At 35.2% G+C, this 24,498-nt stretch overlaps 1 protein-coding gene across 8 annotated transcripts in view; it reads left to right on the top strand.

The window, feature by feature from the left end:
- The window catches only part of QKI (QKI, KH domain containing RNA binding), a 140,071-nt gene that overhangs the window by 17,906 nt on the left and 97,667 nt on the right, over window positions 1-24,498 (top strand). For all 8 annotated transcript variants that reach the window (XR_011074967.1, XM_068551262.1, XM_068551260.1 and 5 more), the window contains exon 2: window positions 16,369-16,511. Coding sequence is in view for 7 of the 8 variants with exons in the window: in XM_068551262.1 (XP_068407363.1) it covers window positions 16,369-16,511 (143 nt within the window). In the remaining variant the exon portion in view is untranslated. The remainder of the gene's footprint in view (window positions 1-16,368; window positions 16,512-24,498) is intronic.

Raw genomic sequence — 24,498 nt, 5'->3', positions numbered from 1 at the left:
GAAAGGATTGTGACCTGTGTGGTTTTAGGAAAACTGATGTTGACTCCTGCTATAATTTAGTTTTCAATAAAATTTAAAAAAAAAATCCAGCACTTTGCTGGGTGCTGGAGTTACAAAGATGAATAAGGCATAGTCCAATTTTTAAGGAGACATACAATGGAGTGGAGATAGAAATGAAATAAAAAACGCAGTACAGTGCTTATATTGCTGTGACAGAGTCATGCACAGGTTAAGATGGAAAGGGATCACATCATTTGCTAGCAGGAAAATGAAAATTTATTCCAGATTCACGTTGTGTGATCTGATAATTCATCTTAATGTGAAATTCAAGTTCTCTTTTTTCCCCTGTAAATTTTAAAATGAATACAATGAAGTTTACTTGAAAATAAGAGATTTCTGAATTTTTGGTCTACAGACCAAGTTTGTGAAAGTAAATGTTAATTTTATAGATAATCTTTAAAAAAATCTAAATCTCACAAGTGAGTAGTATTGTCCTAAATACGACATGGTGACTAGCTTTAATGCCATTATTTGGGAAATATTTTTATTTCTTTTCTGACTTTTTTTCCTTTGAAGTTTATATTGTGACTTACTAAGAAGGTAAAGTTAGATAGAAGTGTTATATAAACACATATATCTTTTAAAATTATCTTTGACCATGGGCTGTTTGCCCAGATAGTAAAAGTTAAGATACAATACAAACTGTGAACTTTTGAATGATAGGATAAAGGTGGATACTTAATTATCCAACACTGAAAAATTATGTCTCTGTATTGGAATTTGGAAATATACTGTATATTGACTTTTGTGGTTTACTGATTTGCTTGCAGTAACACTGAATGTGAAAATTAGGAAATTGGTTGCGTTTTATCTTCAAAAGCTTAAAGCATGGCATTTCTAATAGAATCTAATTTCGTTTCTGTGGGTTACACAATTGTTACAGGTTTTTCCTGTGAGTGATAGGCTACTGCATCAGGTTGAGGAAGCTAATGTCTGAGTGGATGTGGTGGTTGCCTTAGAATGATTTTGCCGTTAGCAGTGAAAAATGTTTTCCTTATAGTTCTTGTGCAGCAGGCCATGGAGTAAAGCACATTTTTATAATAAAGGTGATGAATTTAATCGCAAACTGGCAGCCAAATGGAAATTGCAGACCTTGATACTGGGAGAAAATTGCCAGTAAAGCAACTCTTGAGAGAACAAGCTTTAAATTTACCCACCCATTTCGACATTGAGGAGAACTTGGGGATCACAGGATATTTTGCTTGGTCTGTTTAGTTCAGATGAATGACACCTGAGTGTTCTATTTAAGAGAGATAGTTGGTTTAAAGTTGCTTCTGCTTTGTACATAAAGCGTTTAACACATACATTTTTGTATTTTATTAAAATTCTAAAATACTGCTGCCTTTTTGTATTTCAGCACATTGGTATGCCTAATGAATTGAAATCCATTTACCACACTTAACGTTCATCTGCTGTGTAATTCATGTTTCTGCCATTTATATGATGGACTACAATCTTAAAGGATGAAGAATAATCTGGGTTTATAAGCAACATTGAATTGATAGAATGTCATGTAAACTATCAGTTTTTGCTGTTTTATATTTAAACAGTTTATGTTATAAAATTTAAACACAGAATAGTAGAATTTCTATTATGGGAAATCTGGACTTTGTCACTTTTTACTCTGTAAGTAACTAATGCTTGTTGTTTTTTATGAATAACTTAACCCTTGATCCAACATGCGGCATTTAGGGTGTTTAACCCTGAATCTTGGTTATATTGTTGCATGTATTTTGAGGTGTACTTTCCCCCCATGATACACATATTTGTTAACAGGTATGTGTCCAAGTTTAGAGAATTATTTGTGACTATTGGAAAGTGAGGCCTTTCGGAGGATGGTAAATGTTTAGAATGTAAAAAGACCAATGAGAGAGAGAAAAATATTTCTTAGTATACTTACTGAAACTACTGAGTTCCAAAAGGAAATAAGGATTTCTTCTAGGAGGTTATCAGATTTTGTTTGGATACACACCCCTGATCTGATAGATTTTATTTTCTGGACAGTATGGTACATTTTTAGAGTAGAGCTGTGACAAGTGTGTGTTCTCTTTAAGTATAGGATTATAGAAGTGTTTAGTTTTAAAATATGGGAATTTAAATTTGATGGTTGAGAAAGCAAGAATAGAAGGAAGAAAAAAGGCTTACAAATTCTCTGTTTTTAGGAAACAGTTTATTGAGGTTGTGCACGTGAGAGTGAAGGTAAGAAATTAAGAAATAGGAGTATTAGTTTTTCTTATTAAAACAAGTACCAGCAATTGTATCTTTGCCATTGAAAGTGGTTTCATTTAAATTACTTTTAAGTGCCAGATTGTAATAACACCCATATGAGAAGTAAGCGTCTATGTAATGTTGGAGATAAATTAGAATGTTTAGCCATCTCTGAAATTTGCAAAGTTTAAAATAAATCAACTCCTTTATTCTTTTATCAGTGATACGTGTTTGGTCATTTGGTTTATTTGGCTTAAGTAAGCTGTGGCAAGTTTAGAATTCAGAGATAGACCCTAAAGATAATATTCTTTACACTAGACCTTTGTGAGAGAAGTGAAGTATAATTATTTTAACTCTGATGCTCCTGATCCAGTAAATTAGTATGTTGAAAGCTTTATTTCCAATTTCAGAAAAAAACTAAAATTTCATGCACTTAACATACAAGATGAAGTTAGAATAAGGTATATGGAATCTATATAAATTGTATACATACATAATATGTATGTTAATATATTCCAACAATATTTAATATATTTTATATGATATGTGTAGTATTTGTGTATGCACACATATAATGTATGTATATAACTTATATATAACTTTAATGGTATATAAGTATTGTGCGTGTATGTGTTTGCACGCATGTGTATATATGTGTACACATCTGTATACATATAGTACTTCATTAAAACTGTACTGCTTTTCTTTAATAGGCTGAATATAATTAGTTGTTTATAGGCTGATACTGAATTCAGTTTCCATAGACATTAGTGGTGGTTTACTTTTTAAAAAGGTTTTTTTGGTTTGTTTTAGTGATATGCTTCCATTCACATCCAAATCTATTATTGTGATAAAGATGGCCACAATTTAGTTCAAGATTGTTTGTGTCGGAGTCCGAAACACCTGAAGCACCTAAGATTCTGAGTTCTGAAAGGGTTTTAGAATTACGTGTTTGAAAAGTCACATCACTGAATTAGCTCAAAATTACAGGATTGTCAGTGGAGTGAAGTAAGGGGAGTGTTCACAGTAATATTGCAGTTTCAAGGTGACAGTGTAAGATGTGATACTTTTGTGGTTTTTTGTTTTTGTTTTTGTTTAGATAACGATTTTAAGGTATTAAGTTGTAGTTTACGTAAAGATATATTACAAGCCAGAATGTCTTCTCAACTTTCCTTCCCCCAAATTACTCATTTGAGGTTAAAATAATCTTAAAACTCCTGAAAAGTGGTTAAACCAGAACAAGTCAGATCCTGGAGCAAACACTTTTTAAAGAAGGTGTTGTGGGAAAGGTACCATAGAGAGCATTTGCTCCAAGTATTTAAGAGTCATTTTTAATATGCTGAGTGTACGGTTTCTATTTGAGTAATTTGTAAGGTTTTCTGGATTATATGTTTGAATATTTGAGGAAGAGCGTAGTAAAAATGAGTTGGAAAAATTAAGCTGTATCTTTGTTACTTTCTGCCTCCTTTTGTCATTTATGGTGAATTTGTGTGTAAGAAGTGAGTCGCAAACAGTATTTGGTAGGTGCCTTTTCTGAGTATCTTTAATGTCTGTAGATTCTGCAAAAAGACTGATTACAGATTTTATGTAACAGATATTCATCCGATCAGCAAATATTATCTTTCAGACCCACCTTTCAGTATACATAATTTTACAGAGTATATAATTTTACATCACAGTCATTGTTAGTGATGATGATATGGACATAACTTATGTTATCAGGCACACTCTCGCTCTCTCCATTATCTCGTTTAATCTTTCCATCAGTCCCGTGAGCTGGAAATAACTCCATTTTATAGATGAAGAAATGGAGGCTGACTGAGACACTATAATGGGTTTTTTTCAAAGATTGCACTTTCAACAGTTTATTCTTTATCACAGATTATTATTTACAGTTTTTCAGTCACCTGTTATGTAAATTTCTTAAAAAGTAAAATTTTACCTAACTTGTGAACTGATAGTTTACGTTAGTTCTGGACAAAGACCTGGAGAGGCAAAGTTTTTCTTTAAAGTTGTCTTCCTTTATATGCACAGTACATTAAATTATCTTTAGCTACTGTAACTACCACTCTAAGGAAGGTGGTGGTGTGTTGACTGTGTAAATAGCTTGCTTGACTTGAAAGTGTCATTCTTTTCATAAGAGAAAAGATAGCACAGCATGTTCAGAATGTAGGAAGTATATTAAGTTTCATTCAAAACTTGTTCCATTTAATATTGACCTTCTGAAAGTGGGTTCACTTTTTCTTAAGTCTTGATACTCTGATGTTTTTCTGAAGGTTCCTGCTAATGCCCCCAGCCACCTATGAATTGGCCTGGCGTTGAGTACTTTTATGGCCTTTTCCACTTAGCTACTTTAAAAAAAGTATACTGGGGGGTTCTAATGTACATCTTGTCCTTTTCTTGCCTATGAAATTATCTGACTAAAGATGGCAGATCTTGCTATACTTAGTCTTCCTAGGGGTTTGGTTTCAAACTACTATTTAGGGAGGGCCTCTAATGACTGGATGTCACTCATATTTCAGTGTGGTATGGGTGGTACAGTGTTGTTTGAAATAAGGTTGTTTTTTAGACTTTGGTGTTTATATCAGTAGTTTTCTACTTGTCTCTATCAAGGCAGGCTTTGGTGAAGACAGAACTTTGTGCTTAGAAATTCTGTTTGTTACGAACTTTCCACTGGGAAAAATACTTACCGTTTTCAAGGAACAAATACCCAGTTTGAATGGTAACCTGAATGTCTTCAAACCTTAGCATGGCTGCTTTAAAATATTTGAGAAGTTTTTGAGTAAATGAAGAAATACCTTGAGCAAGAAAACCAGAACCACTTGCCTGGATAATCATAGACATTACTAAAAATAGATGGGATTAGAAGTCAGAAAACTAAGGTCTGGAAAAAAATCCTTGAGTGGGACAGAAGAATATATTTTAAGCTTTTTTTTCCCATGTATCAGATCTATCAGCATAATTATGTATCATAAGAGTGATAAATATAAGTCCATGTTTTTCCATTTTTATTCTCCTTTTCTTCATCATAATTAAAGTGAGGGTTTATGTATCTAGAATCCAATTTTTCCCTAGCTTGGTCTTTTCCCACTATAGAACCAAATGAAACCATAGAACTCTGGCTTACTCTTTAAAAATTGCTTTGTCTAGTGTTCAGGCCCAGGTATTTATATCCCAGGATGCTCAGTCTTATCTATCAATCACTTCTAGCACTCTGATCTATTTACATAGAAACCAGTTCTTACTGCTAGAAGAATTGTGATGGCAAGAACCATGTAGCTTACCAGTGTGTCCCTAGCATAGTGCCTGATACTGTAGAAAGATGGGTCGTTTTCAGTCAATAATAGGAGCTTTTTGAGCATCTGTTATGTGCCAGACACTCTACAGATATTTGTTAAGTGAAATAATTTTTTCTGTCTAACTCAGAAGCTTATTAGGTCTTGAGTTATCTTAGATGTGCTTGCAAATGGGAGTAGTCATAGACCAGCAGTCCCCAACCTTTTCTGGCACCAGGGACCGGTTTCATGGAAGACGATTTTTCCACGGATGGGGCAGTGGTTCAGGTGGTAATGTGAGTGATGGGTAGCAATGGGGAGTGACAGATGAAGCTTCGCTTGCTTCCTTGCCCGCCGCTCACCTCCTGCTGTGCGGCTGGGTTCCTAACAGGCTGCAGACTGGTACCGGGGGTTGGGGACCCCTGTCATACACCTTAAACGGTTTGTTGAAGGATATGCAGCTAGTCCCTGACAGAGCTTAAATGAGAATCTGAGTGGGCACAGAATGGGATTCTCTGAAGAAACAGGAGGGTGCACTCCTAATTGATAAAATTTTAGAGCTGCAAGAAACTATGCATGTGATCTGGTCTAGCCTCATTTCACAGAGGAGGAAACAGACCCATAGGGTTAAGTTCAAAGCCGCACAGCTAAATCTTGTAGAGAATCAGAAGTAAAATCCAGATTGTATAAACTCAAGGCCAGTGCTTTTTTCCCTAGTGCATGTAGTTCTTAGAAAGATTCCCTTTCTACACAGAAAGGTCATTGTTTATGGATTGTAGTGTTTTTCCTTGTTCTTAAGGAAGGTTTAAAGTGCATGTGTTTTTTAAGCAGTACCTGATAAAGAAAATTAAAGAGATTGTTGAAAATTTTTTTTTATTATTTTGAATGATTTTGACATCCTCAGTTTAATTGCTAAGCAGGCATTTTCTTTTTATTTTTTTTAAACACTAGAAAAGTAAGACATTTGCATGGCTTTCATTCTCTCCCACAACTATCCCCCTACTCCATTAGAATAAGTAACTCTGAAGGCTAAAGCAAACACTTTGTTTTGTTTTTTTTTTAAATGAATTTAGACTTATAGAGAAATCGAAAAAATAGTGCAGAGGTTAATGTTAACAATTCATATGACTAGGAAATTAACATTGATTCAGTATTATTTACTCACTTGCGCATATCTATTCAGATTTCACTAGTGTTTCTACAAACATAGTTTTCCTGGTTCAGGATCCAATCCAAAATCCCACATTGCGTTTAGTGGTGATGTCTCTTTAGTTTCCTCCAATCTGTGGCAGTGTCGCATTCTTTCATTATACTTTTCTTGACACTTCTGAAGATAACTGGTAGTTGTTGTAGGGTGTAGAACATTCTCCAATTTGGGTTTGTCTGATGTTTTCTCAGTATTAGATTGAGGTTAGGCGTTTTGGCAAGAAAAACCACAGAAATGCTGTTGGACCCTTCTCAGCGCATCATACCAGAGTACATGTCTTATTATTCTTAATATTAACTATCATGTGGTTAAGGTGGTGTCTGCCAGGTTTTCTACTGTACAGTATTTTTTTCCTTTGTAATTAATAAATATCTTATGGGAAGATACTCTGAAACTGTACAGATATTCTGTTTCTCTTCATACTTTCTAATGGTTCTTGCTTGCAGTAATTATTACTCTGGTGTTTTCTAATGATGATTTTCTTTATCCATTTTTCCTTCTATATTTATTTATTGGAATTCTACAAGGAAGATCTGTCTTTTCTCTCATATGTATTTATTCAGTTATATCATTATAGTCTCATGGATTATAATCCATTACTATCATCGTATTGTAAATAAAAGCTTCTTAAAAATGTATTTTTGAAAAGTTAATACACTGAGATGATTAAAAATTCAAAGGCCTGTTAGGAGCCTATATGGTGAAAAATCTCTCTTCCACTCCTATAACCTGGTTACCCATTTCGATTGCTATGAGTTTATTTTTATTCTTCCAGAGATATTAAAAGGGTTGGGAAAAGAGTTGTTAGTAAAAATTGCTAGATTCTCAAGTATTACTTTTTAGCTGGATTCTGGTGATATCTACCATTTTACCGTTACATATTCTTCAGATATTCATTGACAGATATGTCTTAACCAGATTTCCTAACCTTCAGATTTAAATTTTAATACAACAGGTATTATATAGAGATAAGGACTGGTTTCCCCTGAGTATTCTAAAAAATTAAATAACCAGAAGGCAACATTTTATTAAATAACACTTGATACATAATATGTAAAACTAACCAGGTTTAAAAGTAACTAACTTCCAAACAAAATCCAACTTAAATGAGAAAGGATGCTTATTTCAATTAAATAATTAATTTTTATTCACCTAAAAAAATGCTTTCCTCCACTCTGTTCTGTTTTTTCTAGTAGCCTATTTTGCCGTCTTTAGGAACCAAGGCCTAGATTTCATCCCCAAAACTGCTTTCTGTTAGCATGGAGTGAAAGAGGAGGGCTGCAAAGACTTTTTTGGTAGTCACTAGTAAAACAGTGAACATACTGGACTGTACTTGTTACAGCATAACTAGCAATAAACCAAAAGTTGGATTGTTCCACTTTTTTTTAAAATTAATTTTTATTGGAGTATAGTTGCTTTACAATGTTGTGTTAGTTTCTGCTGTACAGCAAAATGAATCAGTTACTTATATACATATATCCCCTCTTTTTTGGATTTCCTTACCATTTAGGTCACCACAGTGTATTAAGTAGAGTTCTCTGTGCTATACAGCATGTTCTCATTAGTTATCTATTTTATACATAGTATCAATAGTGTATATGTGTCAATCCCAATCCCCAATCCCCCATCCCCCCCCACCCCCTGTTGGTATCCGTACATTTGTTCTCTACCTCTGTGTCTCTGTTTCTGCTTTGCAAATAAGATCATCTATACCATTTTTCTAGATTCCACATGTATGTGTTAACATACGATACTTGTTTTTCTCTTTCTGACTCTTCACTCTGTATGACACTCTCTAGGTCCATCCACATATCTACAAATGACCCAGTTTCGTTCCTCTCTATGGCTGAGTAATATTCCATTGTATATATGTACCACATCTTCTTTATCCATTCCTCTGTTGATGGACATTTAGGTTGCTTCCATGTCCTGGCTATTGTAAATAGTGCTGCGATGAACGTTGGGGTGCATGTGTGTTTTTGAATTATGGTTTTCTCTGGGTATATGCCCAGTAGTGGGGTTGCTGGGTCATATTGTTCCACTTTCTTATTTAACATCTCTAATTACCATCTCTTAAAGTGAGTTTCAAGGACTTCTTATTCCAGAATTCCTTTATGAAACCCTAAATGAAAGCTGGTTGCATTAGCTATGACCTTGGACAAATTCTTTACTCTCTGAACATTTTCTTCCTTCCTGCCTTCCTTTTTTTGTAAAATGGGTATTATATACTACCTCAGATTCTGTGAGGATCGCGTGAAAATTCATATACAGTATTTTTAGCATGGTGAAGGTCCTCATTTTAAAAAAATAATTAGGTCTTTGTGGTTTATTTTTAGACTTGAGAGTGAGTGATTTAACCTTTATTATAATTTTATATGGGGAATCCAATATTATATTCTGCATTTTGACTTAGAATTCTTTCTACCATCCTAATGAAGATAACTTAATTAATTTTCTGTGTTATTATTGTAAAAAAAAAATTTATATAGTAATGTGAAAGCTAAACTGTCCTCGTAAATCCATCTCCCAGAGATGATTACTCTTAATAGTTGTTACATCCTTTTTTTGACTTCTCTGTGTCTATCTAAAAATTCACATACTTAGTATAAGTTGGATCATGTAATAGACATTCTTTTCTGTAACCTTTGAAAGAGCCTTTCCAGGGAAGTGCAGCTACTATTAAATACCTTTCATGATACAAAACTGCTGCTGAGAACAATCTTGGAACTAGGATGGACTGTATCATATTTTTTATGTGAAATTTATCAACAACTTTGAACAACTGTTCATTTTGGCCGTTTCAAGGAGGGCTGTTGAATTTAATTTTGTAGTTTTTCTTTTTGTGCTTATAGTCCTGAAATACAAACCGCAGTTTAACTGAAAAAAAAAAAAAAAAAGTTAAGTCCCGTGTAGAGAGTTGGCAGTAGCTTGATTTTCTTTTTTCTTGCCAGTTTCAGTGTAGTTGCCTCAAAATTAAATCAGACTTATTTGGTCAAGTAAGCAAAATATATTCCGTTAAATAGTGCATATTCTCTAGTAATCTCCTTTTTAATTCATTTGTTTTCTGTACCTTGTGGATGTGGCTTTTTAAAATGAGCACAATGAAGTTATATTATTCTGTGGGTTTTGCTCTGCTCAAAATATCTTTAAAACTTTCCCTGTATTTAGTAAGCCCTGAGTTAGAGGTTCTTTTTTCAGAAGAGATCTTTGTTGCCCCTAAGTACATAAGGGCACATAACAGCCACCTCTTTGTGTAGTAGCGGTTGTCCTTCAGTTATAAGTAGACTTTTAATATTATTGCTATAAGAGTTAATGAATTTCATGTAAATAGAGACTGGTGATTTGTTAATTAAGACCTAAAACAACTAAAATCTTAACTTTGCTTCTTGTGTTAGTTTACCAGGTTAGCGTTTAGTAAGAGATGGATTGCAGATAGTGAGGAAATAATAGATCCCACTGAAATTCATTTGGAATGATGAAAGCTGTCATTTTAATTTTGTTTATAAAATGTATACTGTGTACATCAAAGCGTATGTACATATTTATAAAGAGTTGGCTCTTTACTGAACAAATGAATGGAAAATGTTAAATTAAAAAAATGAGGCATTTATGGTCAAATGACACTGTAACCTTTTCATTTCTTCCTGTATCTTAACTCCAGCTGTATTACAATGATAAGGTAATTTTTTGGATGAATTTAAATGTAAGGCTCGAAGAAAAGCAGATAGATGCCCAAATAAAATGTATATGTCTATCATATCAGCATAGCTGGTTGAGCAGTTGGAATTAGCTACCACAACACTGAGTGTAAGGTGTGGTTTGCATGAAATTTTTTTCAGTGTTTTGAAAAGCCATCTTTTAATTTGCATTGTTACAAATTCTGAAAATAATTCTTTCATGCATTTTTTTAATATTACTTGTGTATCATTAGGTTTTTTTTTTGTTTACTACTGAGCTGGTAAACATTTTTTGTATTTTATTTCCTAATTTTTATTTTCTTGGTTTTAATTTGTTGAAAAATTCTAAACCAGAAAGTAAAATAGGGCTATATTTTATTCTTTATCTGGTCTTCCAACTTTGCAGCATTAAATTTATACACAGCCATTATCTTATCTGTCTTCTGAAATGACTACTTAGTTTTGTAAGTTAGATTTCTCAGCCTGTATTTTTCTGTTCTCCAGTATTTCCTCATGTTGTCCTAATTCTGACATTGTAGTCTTCCACAGAGTGGTTGATCTATTTAGTTAATCTAATAGTTCAGATTTTAAAAGAATGTGCAAAATTTTAAGGTGGCCGAGGATGGGATGCACATACAATATAGTTCAGATACAGTGAAAGTGGTGGTAATGAAAAAGCTAAAAATCAAAGTGAGTTAAAGCTTATGAAACAATGAATTTAAAACAAATTTTTAGTTACATCCATAGTTAGGTGAATTAAGGGAAAGGGAAAAGACTTAAGGCTGATGATGTTATATTAATAGGTTAGGTAAAACAGAACTGTGCAATGATTGTTTTTCCCTCTTAGGAGCAGAATTCACTGACTGATAATTGAGCTTTAGTTTGGAAAAGGAAAAAAAAATCAAGATAATTAAAGCAGAGAAGTGTGAGGAGACAAAGTAGTATAACCAAAGCAAATTTTCAGGCCCAGACAAAAATGGTTTTCAGGGTATTGAAATTTGAAAAAATGTGATCACTGAATATCAATTCAAGAAAACATGGAAAATGAGAGGAGCTTGAATGCTGGAAAGGTTAATACTAATACTCCCAGAAGCTGAAAAACTTACATTCTCAACTTGATGGCACAACCTGTAGATTCCAAAAGTGATTATTTCCTGTTTAACTCTGGTGGATCCAGAGGAAGGTTCCAGTTCTAGAGTAGCTTGAGATGTCATCAGATAGTTGATACGGTATGCCTGAATTTTAATATCCAGGTTAGAGAAATGTGTGTGCTATGAAATTGCAGTTAGTTGGATCCTTGACTCACAGAATAGTCATCCCTAAAGAATGTCAGCTGATAGATTCACATCAGTCTGAAGGTATTAGTCTAGTGGAAAACAACCACGAAAAGAATTTTAATTTTCCACTGGAAGTATGGAATGGTGGAAGGTTGGCCTACTACCTCTACCATGTCAGCAGTGCACTGTGCTCGTCAGAGAAGTAAGGGGGTGTTCTTAAACGCGCAGTGGAAGTGGAGTGTTGGGGACCGGAGGTCGGCAGCCTCAGTCTGCATACTCATAGGTGGTCAGGGAAGGATGTGTGTGCTACAGGGTTTTCCATTTTCAGAGAGACGTAGACAAATGGATTATGTCTAAGTGAGTGGGAGGGTATAAAACTATGTCATATAGTTTAGAAAAGAGGACACTTAGATTACAGAACTTTTCAAGTATTTGTAGGACTGTCATATGAAAGAGGCGTTTAACCTCTTTGACGAGCTTTGGAGTGTTGAGAGGGGTTGAGTAGGAGAAATTTCAGGGAAGATAAAATTCAGTAAAATTTGTAACATTTGAGAACAGTTCAGAGATGTCTAAAACAAATTGTGCTGATATTGGGGATATTTTGGGGTTATTGTAATAGGAATTTGTACACTAGGTGATTAAGCAAACGGTTCTGAACTTGTAGTTAGTTCTCTGAACCACTGCTGTAGTTTGATGAAGGTAGTGTGGAGATGGGGACGTTAGAGCATTATCATGTATGTTTGATGCAACAAAAGAATATGTAAAACATACTAGTTTTGAAGTGCTCCTATGTTTCATAAACACACACCTGTGAGTCCCCACTCATGAAGGAATTTAGAGCATTGCGCATGCCCATGACTGTGACAGGTTTCTGTAATATTTTGGCTAGGATAACGTTAACAAAAGCTCTGATTGCCAGGCCTTAAAGAATGAAAAGCTTTGGAGACAAAACTTTTAAAAAACATTGGAGTTATGGGGAAAACAGTAAATGAGTCTTTGCCTCCTAAGGTTGGAAATCAGTGGATTCAGTGAAGTCATTCAGTAAGCAGCCTTCAGTCATATGAGGTACAGGCACAAGGAGGGTAAATAGGAGACTTGTCTGAAATCGCACAGTTACTATTAGAACTGGAATCAGAACTTGTTCTGACTTAGTGTCGTAAGTAACGTGCCAGGAAGTGCTAATGATTTGTTGGCTAGAAAGATGCTGTTGATAAAGGTAGTACTCAGCTGGTTAGAGTTTACAGTGAAAATTGTAAATTCCTTGAGAACTCAAACTGTCTTAGTCACCTTTTCATTCCCATCAGTACTGTCTTGTATGTAATTTGTTTTCTATTATTAAATGGAGTGATATCTTAGAGACTGAAAGAAACACGGTAGAAGGATTTTTTAATTTTAAGTAGAATATATAATTACATTGTAATTTTACTTCACATACTCCTGTCATTAGAAAACAGGTCAGAGTTCCTGTCCTCTTGACTTTAATACCCTCTCTGTGGCAGAGTTGATGATGCCTGCTTTCACATCTCTAATCCATACCTCTTACTGTTCTTCTACCTTAGAGTATCTGTTTGTTTATATACCTCCCATGTTAGACTAACTTCTCTGAGAGCTGGGGCCATGACTTGTTTAATGCCCTAGAACCTAGCTCATTCCTCTCTTCATTCACCCATCCATCTGTCCAATTTACTGAGTATTAATTGAGGACCCACTGTATTCCAGGCACTATTGTAAGAGCTGGGGATACAGCAGGTAACAGAATTTCATGGAACTCTAAGCTATTAAATAATCACAAAAATGTTTAGAGAAATACAACTTAAGTGGTAAATGTATCTTTTCTTACATTACATCATCTAATTGGTTATATGAAGTTGTTGGTTTTGGTATATTATTTTTAAATCTAGTCATCTTACCTGAATTTTCTTATTTATAAATGGATTTTCTTGGTTTTTCTAAGTTTGATAAATTTGTTTACCTGAAAATCATTTTTTCCTCTTCAACCTACTGTATTACTATGTTTAAAGATTTTTTTAAAATATTGAATTATTCTTGCATTCGTGCTGTAAATTCCACTTTGTCTTGGTGCATTATTCTTTTAATGTGCTGCTGGTGGAGCTTGTTCACTTAGGATATTTGCTTCTCTATCTACAAGCAAATTTTATCTGTGGTTTTCTTTTATGCTATTGTCAGGTTTTTATATGAGTGTTATTAACTTCATAATAAGAATTGGGCAGTTTTTGAGGAGGAAATTTTAATGTAATAAACTAATGTTGAAAGTGCCTTTACATAGAGACCTTGACTAAAGGATATATGTGCAATTTTAATTAGATTAAATTTTTCTAATGCCCTCTGGTTAATTACTTGCTGTAATTACATAATTATGTAAACAACCATTTATATTTAAATTGTAGGTCATTGGAAATTTGATTTGAGAATTGCTGTCATATGCTAATTTAAGATAAACACTAATTTGATACTGGACATCTTTGAGAAAGATTTCATTATGAGAGTAGAAGTATAAAAACAAACTTAAAGAATCAACTCTTGTCCTTATAATGTAGTTAAACACAAGGTAGCTTCTTTTGCTTTTTAAAAAAAAGAGTTCATTTGTTATACAGAGATAAACATTTGGTAAGCTTTGACAAGCAAATTGTTAGTTAAGAGATAAGATTCATTATAAAATGGGTATTGCCATCACTGAAGCAGAAAATGTATTGTAGTGTAGTATTTTCATTGACAGTCTTTATAACTGGGTGAGAACACCTTTGATCATGCCTTTTTACTGCAGTGGATTTTATTTAACTGAAAGTGATTTAAATAACTAGTTAAGAAAATTAAAGTGTGAAATTTGATAGTACCTTAACAGCAATAAATTGAAATTCTGTGTTTGGAAGGCATACAAATACAACTTAAGTGATAAATGTATCTTTTCTTCCATATGACGTTACTGTTTTTTGTGTATTTATATATTCTTTAACCTAGTCATCTTACCTGAATTTTCTTAGTTATAATTAATTCTTTTGGAATTTTATTATTTATTTTTAAAATTAATTAATTAATTCATTTTTGGGCTGCATTGGGTCTTCGTTGCTGCACGCAGGCTTTTCTCTAATCGTGGCCAGCGGGGGCTACTCTTCGTTGTGGTTTGCGGACTTCTCATTGCGGTGGCTTCTCTTGTTGTGGAGCACAGGCTCTAGGCGCACAGGCTTCAGTAGTTGTGGCATGCGGGCTCAGTAGTTGTGGCTCGTGGGCTCTAGAGCGCAGGCTCAGTAGTTGTGGCACACAGGCTTAGTTGCTTCACGGCATGTGGGATCTTCCTGGACCAGGGATCAAATCAGTGTCTCCTGCATTGGCAGGCGGATTCTTAGCCACTGCACCACCAGGGAAACCCGGAATTTTGTTTTTAAATACTAATGGATACAAGCTTTTTCCCCAAGGAGGACATAATCCATAACATGGAGAGACGGTTACAGATGCATTCAGCTAAATTAATAATGACAACCCTTATTAGACAGTGTATTCCAGTGGGCAAGGGCCTATCTTCTAGCACATTGTGGAAGCTTAATAAAGAACTCTTGAAGAATTAATTGATATCTTTGTATAGGACTTGATCCATTAAGATAGATTTCTCATAATTTTTTTTTTTTAGAAGTGATATTCATACCTGGGAACTGTCATAATAATTGTTTTAAAAGGTCATTGACTTTAGGTATCTCTGCTTTCTTTCATTTCATTCATTAACTCATAGTTTGATCTCCATACCATCTTTTCCTCAAAACTTCCAGATCACCAATGGCTTAGTGGTCACATCCAAGGTCCCCTCTTTTGCTCTTTACCTTGTGGTATTTTTGTGGTATTTGACACTGTTGATCACCCTGTCCTTGAATCTGTTGTTTTTAGCTTCTTTGAAGCTTCTCTTCCCTGGTTCTCCTGTCTACCTCCATTTCTTCTTGGTTTGGATCTTCTTTTCCTCATCCCTTAAATGGTGCTTTTCCTAGGGTCATTCAGTTCTTCCTTCTCCCTGTACCCCCTCTAAGACATCTCTTCTGTTCCTGTAGCTTTAACCAATACATTTGGGTATCAGACTCAGACTTCTGCTGAACTTAAATTTTGTATATCTGTTGGACATCTCTGTTTGGATATTCCAAAGATACCTAAAATATCTAAGGAAGTGGTCCGGTTTAAATCTCATTCAGATAGGTTAGTTCTGAAGTATAAAGGAAGCTTTGGTATTAGCTTTGTCTTATAGGCATTCTTAGGATAGTTATTTGGCTGCAGCTATCATTTGGAATGACTGGGGTTTTTTAGGCATGGAGAAATTAGGTAAAATAACTGGTCTGTATCATAGTGAATAAAAGCTTGGGCTCTGAAGTTATTTTTGGGACTTCCCTGGCGGTCCAGTGGTTAAGACTCCGTGCTTCCAATGAAGTTATTTTTAATAAAATATATTATTTGGTATAAATTTGATTTCTGGTAGAAATTAATTAAGACTGTAGTTCTGTGAAATGTAGACTTAATCCAGAGAATGACAGACTAGGTCAACAGCTCTTCTTTGAGTTTTAACACTTTATCAATGAAATCCTCCCCTACCCTCTTATTTTTTTTTTTTCCTGGGCTAGTAAGAATATTTTTTTGTCTAACACATTTAAAATTTTTACTTTTAACAGAAATTAGCAGAGTACGGAAAGACATGTACAATGACACATTAAATGGCAGTACAGAGAAAAGGAGTGCAGAATTGCCTGATGCTGTGGGACCTATTGTTCAGTTACAAGAGAAACTTTATGTGCCTGTAAAAGAATACCCAGATGTAAGTATATTTTGTTTATATTCAATGTTTTTTTCCTGCTTCACATACTTTGGGAAGAGATATATCTGATGGTAAATACTTAAGCATTGTCAGCTGCTTTTAAAAAAAATTTCATGTGAGGGACTAGAGGCGTCAATACTTTGGTGTGGATAATTTAATAAAAACATTTTTTTAAAAATATGTTTTCATTTGAATGCTGCTGTGTCACTTTGGAAGTCTAGAACTAAGTAAAGACTTGGTTCTAGATTTCAAATTGAGGCAAGAATTATGGAAAGAGCTTTGGCCTGAATGTCAGCACCAAGTACAACTTTGTGCTTGTCTTTGATCTGACCTCAGCGAAGCTGTGTCATCCTTTCAGTAAAATGAGAGGTTAGACTGTATGACAGCTAAGATTCCTTGCAGCGCTAAAATTTTTATCATAACCACTACTTATAATATTTTTCTCGTCTTAGTTCCTTGTTCAGCTATTCTCCGCGTATCTTGTTGTGGATAGCCTCCTTACACTATACAGTTAATTTATAAAAGGCTCCAACTCTTTGCCTTTTGTTACAGAGCCCTACATGATATGGTCCTTTTTATTTCTGACCTCATCTTAAATGATTTTCCCTCTTCCTCAACATACTGCAGTTACATTGGCTGTTAAGAATAAGTTAAGTCTGTTCCCAGCCCAGGTACCTTTATGTTTGCTGTGCATTTATCTTAACCAGCTGGCTTCTTCTTGTCATTAAGTTTTTAGCTTAAGTGTCACTTCAGAGAGGACTCCTCTGACCATTTTATCTAAAAGCAATCTGGTTACTCATTATTTCACTTAAGTCTCTTTATTTCTCTGCAATAGCACTTATTATCTGGTATTTTTCTTTTTTATTTGTTTATTTTCTTATCTCTCCGCAGCACAATATAAGGTACTTAAAACAAGAACTTGTTTTTGTTATTTACTGCTATATTCCCAGTGCACATAATATTGGCACATAATAGGTATCCAGTACCTACTGAATATATAAAGGCAAATTGATGGCTTTTTGCTGTGTTTCAGAGGACTTTTCTGAAAGGAAATACAAGAAGGAGTTGGTATTGTAAGGTGAAAAATGTGAAGTGTACTCTTAAGTTGCATTGATTGTATGGATAGTATTGTAGTTTGGAGATGGGAAGTAAATGTCATAAGTTGAGTTAATGGGGAAAAAGTGTTGCTATTTCATAAGATGCGTTTCTAATATAGTTTTCTTACAAGCTAATACATTTACTCTTTTTTTTAGTAAGTAGTTTTGGTTGCAAATATGTAAACAGTTCTGGATAACATAGGCAAAGAAAGGATTTGTTGGAAGATAATTGGGTGTGGTACAGAGGGTTAAAGGAATAGCTGGAGAACAAAGCTTCATATAAGACAGGAACCAGGGCAGTTCTGAGAATCTCAGCAGTGGGAGTTTAGACCTTCCCTGTTGAGAGCCTTGCTCTTAACATAATTTGGCATCAGTGCCTCTCAGATTTTATCTTCAAACTTCAGATTCTTAGGAGAGAGAATGTATTTTGGACCAGTCTGCCATGAGTAAGGCCTGGGGTTAACTGACATAACCTAGACATGCCCACCCTGGACCTACTCTGGGTATTGGATGATTCCTTGGGGTGGTAAATTGTGATTTGGGCAGCTGTCCCAATTGGAGTCTACTACTTTTGGGTGTTTCAGTATCTCCTAAAAGATACCAGCCTTCTCATCTGCTTGTTTGAACTCTAAAGGATAAGGATTCAGCAGAAGCCATTAACATAGAATAGGTAAGAGCATGTGACTGTGTTAGAGAATATAACCTTAATCTGCCTGGTTCCCATTCTTTAAAAAAAATGCTATTCAGGGAATGATGTTTATATTGCATTACTTAAAAGACACATGTTCTGTATAATCCTCTAAGTCAGAAGAGATGTATTTTATATTGTGGGTGCAAGGGGAGGCACCTTTTTACTCTATTCCTGTCCTTTTTCCACCAGTTGAGATTCACTGTCATGGTCAACTACAGTTGTTGACATGTGTGTTGGAGCGAAACATTGTCTAGTTCAGTGGTTGTCAAAATGTGGTCCCAGGACTATAGTATCCACACCTCCTAGGAACTTGTAAATGTTCACGCCCCACCCCAGACTAGATGAGTCAGCATCTCTGGGGCTAAAGCCCAGCAGTCTGCCTTCCAAGCCCTGTAGATGATATTGATGCATGCTAAAGCGTGAGAAGCACTGCTCTCATTTGTTTACATTGTCATCATAAGCTGGGCTAACAGGTAATCACGTAGGGTGCTTTTACCAGGCATTGTTTCAGAAGGCAGGTAGGGGTGGTGAACTGAATGTCTCTGCTCCTGTGGAGCAGGCATTGCAGTAGCAGAAACAGACAATAACCAAATGAATATTTTCTTTAGGTTCAGTCAACGCTTTGGAAAAAAAAGTGGAGTAAGCAGATAAACAGTAGCTATGTGTTTATAGTCAAGGAATCTCTTATAAGATGAAGGGAATGCAGAGACATGAATGGAGTGATGGGGAGGAAGGCATGAAATCGTCTGGGGGAAGCACATTCCAGGCAGAGTGATCAGCAGTGCAGTGGTTCTGAGGCATGAGCATGCTTGGGGAGTGTAGTAAGATGCGAGGCTAGAAAGTTAGCAGAGGGGCCCTGTCCTCAAGGGGCTGTGGGTCCCGGTAGGGATTTCTGATACTACTGAGTGAAATGGAAAGCCAGGGAGTGCTGTGGGCTCAGTTGGGTTTTAATAGATTTGTTCTGGCTTCTGTGTGGAGAAAGGCTGTGGGTGATGGTGACAGCAGGGAGACCAGCTAGGGGGCAGAGGAGGAACTTGAACAAGAGGACTTAGAAATGCTTGGATCCTTCATAATTGATGACTTGGAGCCAACAGAATTTGCTGGTAGATTGGATATGGGGTGTGAGGGAAAATTAGGAATAGCTCAGAGGTTTCGATTGATTGGAGTAACAGAATCACCAGTTCTTGAGCTATGAAAGACTGAGGGAAGAGCAGGTTTGGGGACGGGGCTTAGGTTCTGATTTAGAGGTGTTGAGTTTGAAGTCAGACATCCAGATGTGGGCAGTGGGCATGTCAAATAGGCAGGTGGGTGGGTATATGAGTTGTGGATGATTCTTGGCGCCCAAAAGTGTCTATTTTATCAAAGCTTTTTAAATGAGAAATTTAGTTATTCATAGGCGAGAAACAGGTATAAAGCCATTTTGGTCCTCCAGATCATTTTTTTAATACCTTGATTTTAAATTTCTGTTAAAAGAATTTGGCAAAATTGGGATCCACATATAGTTTTTCTTTGAGGTTATCAATACATACCAAATGAATAGTAACTGTTTTGTAGTCTGTACTAGGAACTGTATCTCATCTTAAAAAAAAAATTGAATAATGTTAAACAAAATAAAACAAGGGCATGTGTTGTGTGTCAGATTTTGGTAGTCTGGAAAATATTTTATTTCAGAATTATGAATTAGATATTGGCCACGATGAAACAAATACGCATTCTTCTTACTCCTGTTTTTCTTAATATGTCTTAGAGATCATTATGTATGCTTCTCTCTCACCTCCCCCTTTTGTATGTAGGCTCGATTTTGTGAGTGAATTCATCCTGTTTGACTCAAAAATGCTTTATTAAAGCTTCAAAGGGGCAGTGTAGCACAGTGGTCAAACGTAGGGACTCAGACTCCTGGCTGGCTCTGCTGCTTGTATTGTGACTTTGGGCAAGTCCGGTCCTTAGTTTCCTCATCTCTGTAATGGAGATAGTCTCTCACAGGCTTATGAGGGGTTGTAAGTGAGTTAATACATGTAAAGCACTTGGAAAATGCCATTATGCTGTGTAAGTGTTACCAGAATGTAAGCTCCATGACGGTGGGGATTTTTCCCTTTTTTGTATTCTCACTGCCTAGGATAACGTCTAGTAAATGGTAGATGTATAATAAATATTTGTTGTGTGTATCTGTATGAAAGCCTCACTCTTTCAAATATTGCTGAAATTTTAAAAAAATATGTTGCCTTTTGAGTTTGCACATAGCAACTTATTTATAAAAGTAAGTGTTAATTTGGAGGTATTGTTTTGGAGTTGGCTGTGTATAGCTCTGGGACTGATAAGAAAGTCTTAGATCACATGTTTGAGAAATTAGATAGTGCCGTATAGTGTCCTTCGCAATGTTTTTGAATCAGTGGCTTAATGGTATGGGAATGAGAAGGTAATATGAGTAGCTTGTTGAAGATGTATTAAAAATTTTACACATTTATTAATATTTATACTTAGTAATAAAGCAGACTTCTATTGCATCTCTACTGTGTACTAAGCACGTCCTGGAGGTGGGGATATTAATTTAGTAGAGAAAACTCTTTGACATAGTTGAGGTATAGTGGGTTTTTGAGCCATTCAGGCCTAGGTTTTGAATCCTGGCTTAGTGCCTTCCTGGCTGTATTTGTCAGCGGTCGCCTCAGCAGTGCTCCATGTAAGCTATCCTAAAACTCAGTGGCATAAAATAACAAGCATTGATTTCTGTGCTCTTTATTTAGTCTACACTGTATGTTGGCTGCAGTTCTGCTGATTGGGCTTAGCCGAGGTTGGACTAGGCCGGCTCTGGGTGGGTTTAGATTACCTTTATGTTCCTGCTGGGCTCAGCCCAAAGGGGCAGCAGCTACTTGGAGCAAGCTCTTTTCATGGCAGGTCACTGGAGTGTCAGAGCCAAGCCAAGCCAAATTGCTTAAACACGTGTAAGACCTCTACCCTTCTTCCGTCCCCTAACATTCCATTAGCTCAGTGATTGTCAACTGGATGATTTTGCCCATCTGGGGCATTTGGCAATTTCTAGAGCTATTTTTGGTTGTCAAAACTTGGCGGGAGTACTAGTGGCCTCTAGTGGGTAGATGCCAGGGCTGCTTCTAAACATCCTACAATGCACGGGACAGCCCCGGCAACCAGGAATTATCCTGCTCCAAATGTCAGTAGTGCTGAGGTTGATAAACTGCATTATCAAGTCACTCTGTCTACATGAGAAGGGGACTAGAATAAATATTAGCAAAAAATAATTGAGACTATCACATTGGCTTTGAGCACATGTAAACTTTAGAATCTGTTTCCTTGCCTATAAGATCATAAGGTCTACCTCATAGAATTATTTAGAGGAATGAAGATAACAAATATATGGTATCTGGATAGAGCACTCAGTACGGTTCTTATGATCATGACTAAGGAAAAAATTCCTATCCTTGAAGGAGCCCACAGTGTTATATGAAAGAGAAAAGCTATTGGCATTATCATTTAAGACTATTTAAGTTTATCATATATTCAGAAAATGACCGACATGGATGAAGACTAAAGTTAATGCACAGGCCATCAAAGTGTTGATTTGGCCGGTTATTAAGGGCTTGTTTGAATCCATGAAGATCTTATAAACAGTATATGAATGGAGTTAACTCTGATTGATATAAGTAAAAGATGTTATGTTTTAATGAGTCAATAATAATTCTGTCATTAAATTTGCCTGGTTATTGTTTTTGGGTTCTGAGAAATTGTTTTATAGGATCTGCCAGAGTGGTAGAATAAGTTTCAAATATTGGCAGGGTCTAGCTGTTAGGGATATTAGTTAGCCTGTATATACATGAACAGATTAGATTGCGAAGCCGTTAGCTTGGGATATGTTATGATTAAATTGTAGTGAGACTTTCCCCAGAAATGTTGTATGAAGATAACTTTGATTTTCTGATGTTTTTAAAATGGGTTTTAATTTTGAATGATTATAGCGTTAAAAGGTTTGTCTTGGGTCTAGGCTATTCGTGGTGACACATATTGTCAAAGGGTTGTACGATGGGTAAATGCCCTTTCAAATATTTTTTCCAGCTTGTAGGATTTCAGCACGGCAACTATAAATAATAATGTAGATTTATAATGTTTTTCACAGTACACACTATAGCTCACAGTAATAGTCTGTGTCAGTGGTGGAGCATGAGTTTTAAAGTCACCTTTCAATTTATTTCTCTTGGGCTTGCAGATAAAATTTGGCTAGTCATAGCTTCAGAGTTAGTATGGAGTTATTTGTAAGTTTCACTTTCTCAAGATTGTCATCTGCAAATTGCCTGTTGAGCTGGCATTTGTTTTGGAGGAGTTATGAAAAGAGAAAAGGGGTCATTGCAGTTGGTTATCTTTACTTAAGCCTTTGTTCCTTTGACTCTTGTGGCTTTCTTATTGTGTTGAAAGACTCCATATAAACTACTTTCATCTTTGTTCTTCTGAGAAACAAATGGATGTTAAGTCAAAATTTAATGATCTACTAAGTCTCTCTTTTCAATACCAAGGTTAAGCCTTGATTTTTGGCAGGATATGATCTTAATTATAAGTGAAAATATTTTAAAACATCTGCACATCTCTTTTCTTTGATAGTTTATACAGGAAACTCTTAAAGATAGATTGTTGATTTGAAGAAGGTTAGATACATATTTTTATTGAATGGCGTTATGAAGTATTTCAGAATACATATTAACCTATTGGAGTTTTTAACTTAGCAGTACAATTTGATAATATAGAGCATGTCTAAGTTTTAGGTAGAGAAACTGTTATTGTTGACTTGTAACTTTAAACAGATCAATTTAGTGAAGGTCAATTTCATGACATTTGGTTTTGAAGTTTCATTTTTATTTCATTCTGCAAGGATATATTGAGGGCCTACTGTGTACCAAATATTTAATAGGCTCTTTGTGGTCTGAGATATACTAAATTTCTTAGGATGTTAATAGAAATTATTCCAAAAAGGATTTCAAGACAGTCTGAAAACAAATTTTGTTTAGCTCAGGTTTTTTCAAAATTTAACAGTTTTTAAAATAAGCCTTCTCAGAGTCTTAAAATGTGAATGCTTTCTTTTGTAAGTAATATATTTTGATATTAAAAAGGACTAGTGTCTAGAAGAACAAGTTAAAAGATGGAGTTTGTTTTTAGGGAAGAATTATTGCTTGTAAGCAAATGTTTTCCAGGCTCAGTTGAGATAGAAAGTTTTGTCTGTGATTTATCTTATCCAAAAAGAGTTTGTTAGGATCTGCTCTGTTAAAATTATTGTTACAAAGGACTTATGGAATTAGATGGAAACCTAATTACAGGCATCAACCTCCATATCTCTAAGATTCTCACTGAAATAATCAAAGGAAGAGAATACAAAGATTGGAGAGAAACCTGCCTCTCAGGGCTATTGTGTGTTTCTGTTAGATATTAAAGGAAAGCTCAAGGTGCTGATCTTCTCTTGGCCCATTTTGGGAGAGCAGTGTCTCCTGGAAGTGAGTGAAGCAGTCAGTAACAGAATCTTCCTAATCCTAACCCTCTGCCCTCCAAAGTTGGCAAATGAAATGGGGTGTGGAGTAGTCCAAGGTTATACCACTTGAGCTTGGCCACCCATTTTTGTGCCTGCTTATCATAGGTGACCTAAATTTATTTTGTGAGTAAATGAACTCATCATATATGCCTTCTTTTTGGTTTCAATTTGAGCAGAAAACTACTATAGTTTTTGATAGAACCTGCCTTAACTTTACCCCATGGACATTGAAATAGAACTTTTCATTGACTAGCCTTGGAACTAAATTTAACTATTTCATTGGGAAAGCATATTATATGTCTTAATAAACCCAGCCCTTTAGAACAAAATAGTTCATAATAAATTAGGGACTTCCTGAAATCTAATTTTTGACTTCAATAGAACACTGCTTTTCCTAAGTTCAAAAACAGTATCAGTAAGTAGCCTACCTAGCATGAACTTGGCCATCTCCATGTTTCATATTGGTATGACAATTTTTTCTTTATTACTTAGTAAGGAATTGATTGAGTTTTAAAAAATGTATCTATGTTGTATTGTTTGGGGTTATAGAACAATGATTGATTACTTTCTTGCCTTTTTATTTGTAAGATTGTATAAAAGCAGTATAAATTTGCAGTTTTAAGGACAGACTAAAAAAAAAGAAAAACAAAATTTGAGAAGTAATTAGAAACATGA

The sequence above is a fragment of the Eschrichtius robustus genome, chromosome 9, assembly GCF_028021215.1.
Source record: "Eschrichtius robustus isolate mEscRob2 chromosome 9, mEscRob2.pri, whole genome shotgun sequence".
Lineage (NCBI taxonomy): Eukaryota > Metazoa > Chordata > Mammalia > Artiodactyla > Eschrichtiidae > Eschrichtius > Eschrichtius robustus.
The sequence above is the reverse complement of the archived record's forward strand: the minus strand, read 5'-3'. Positions and strand labels throughout refer to the sequence as shown.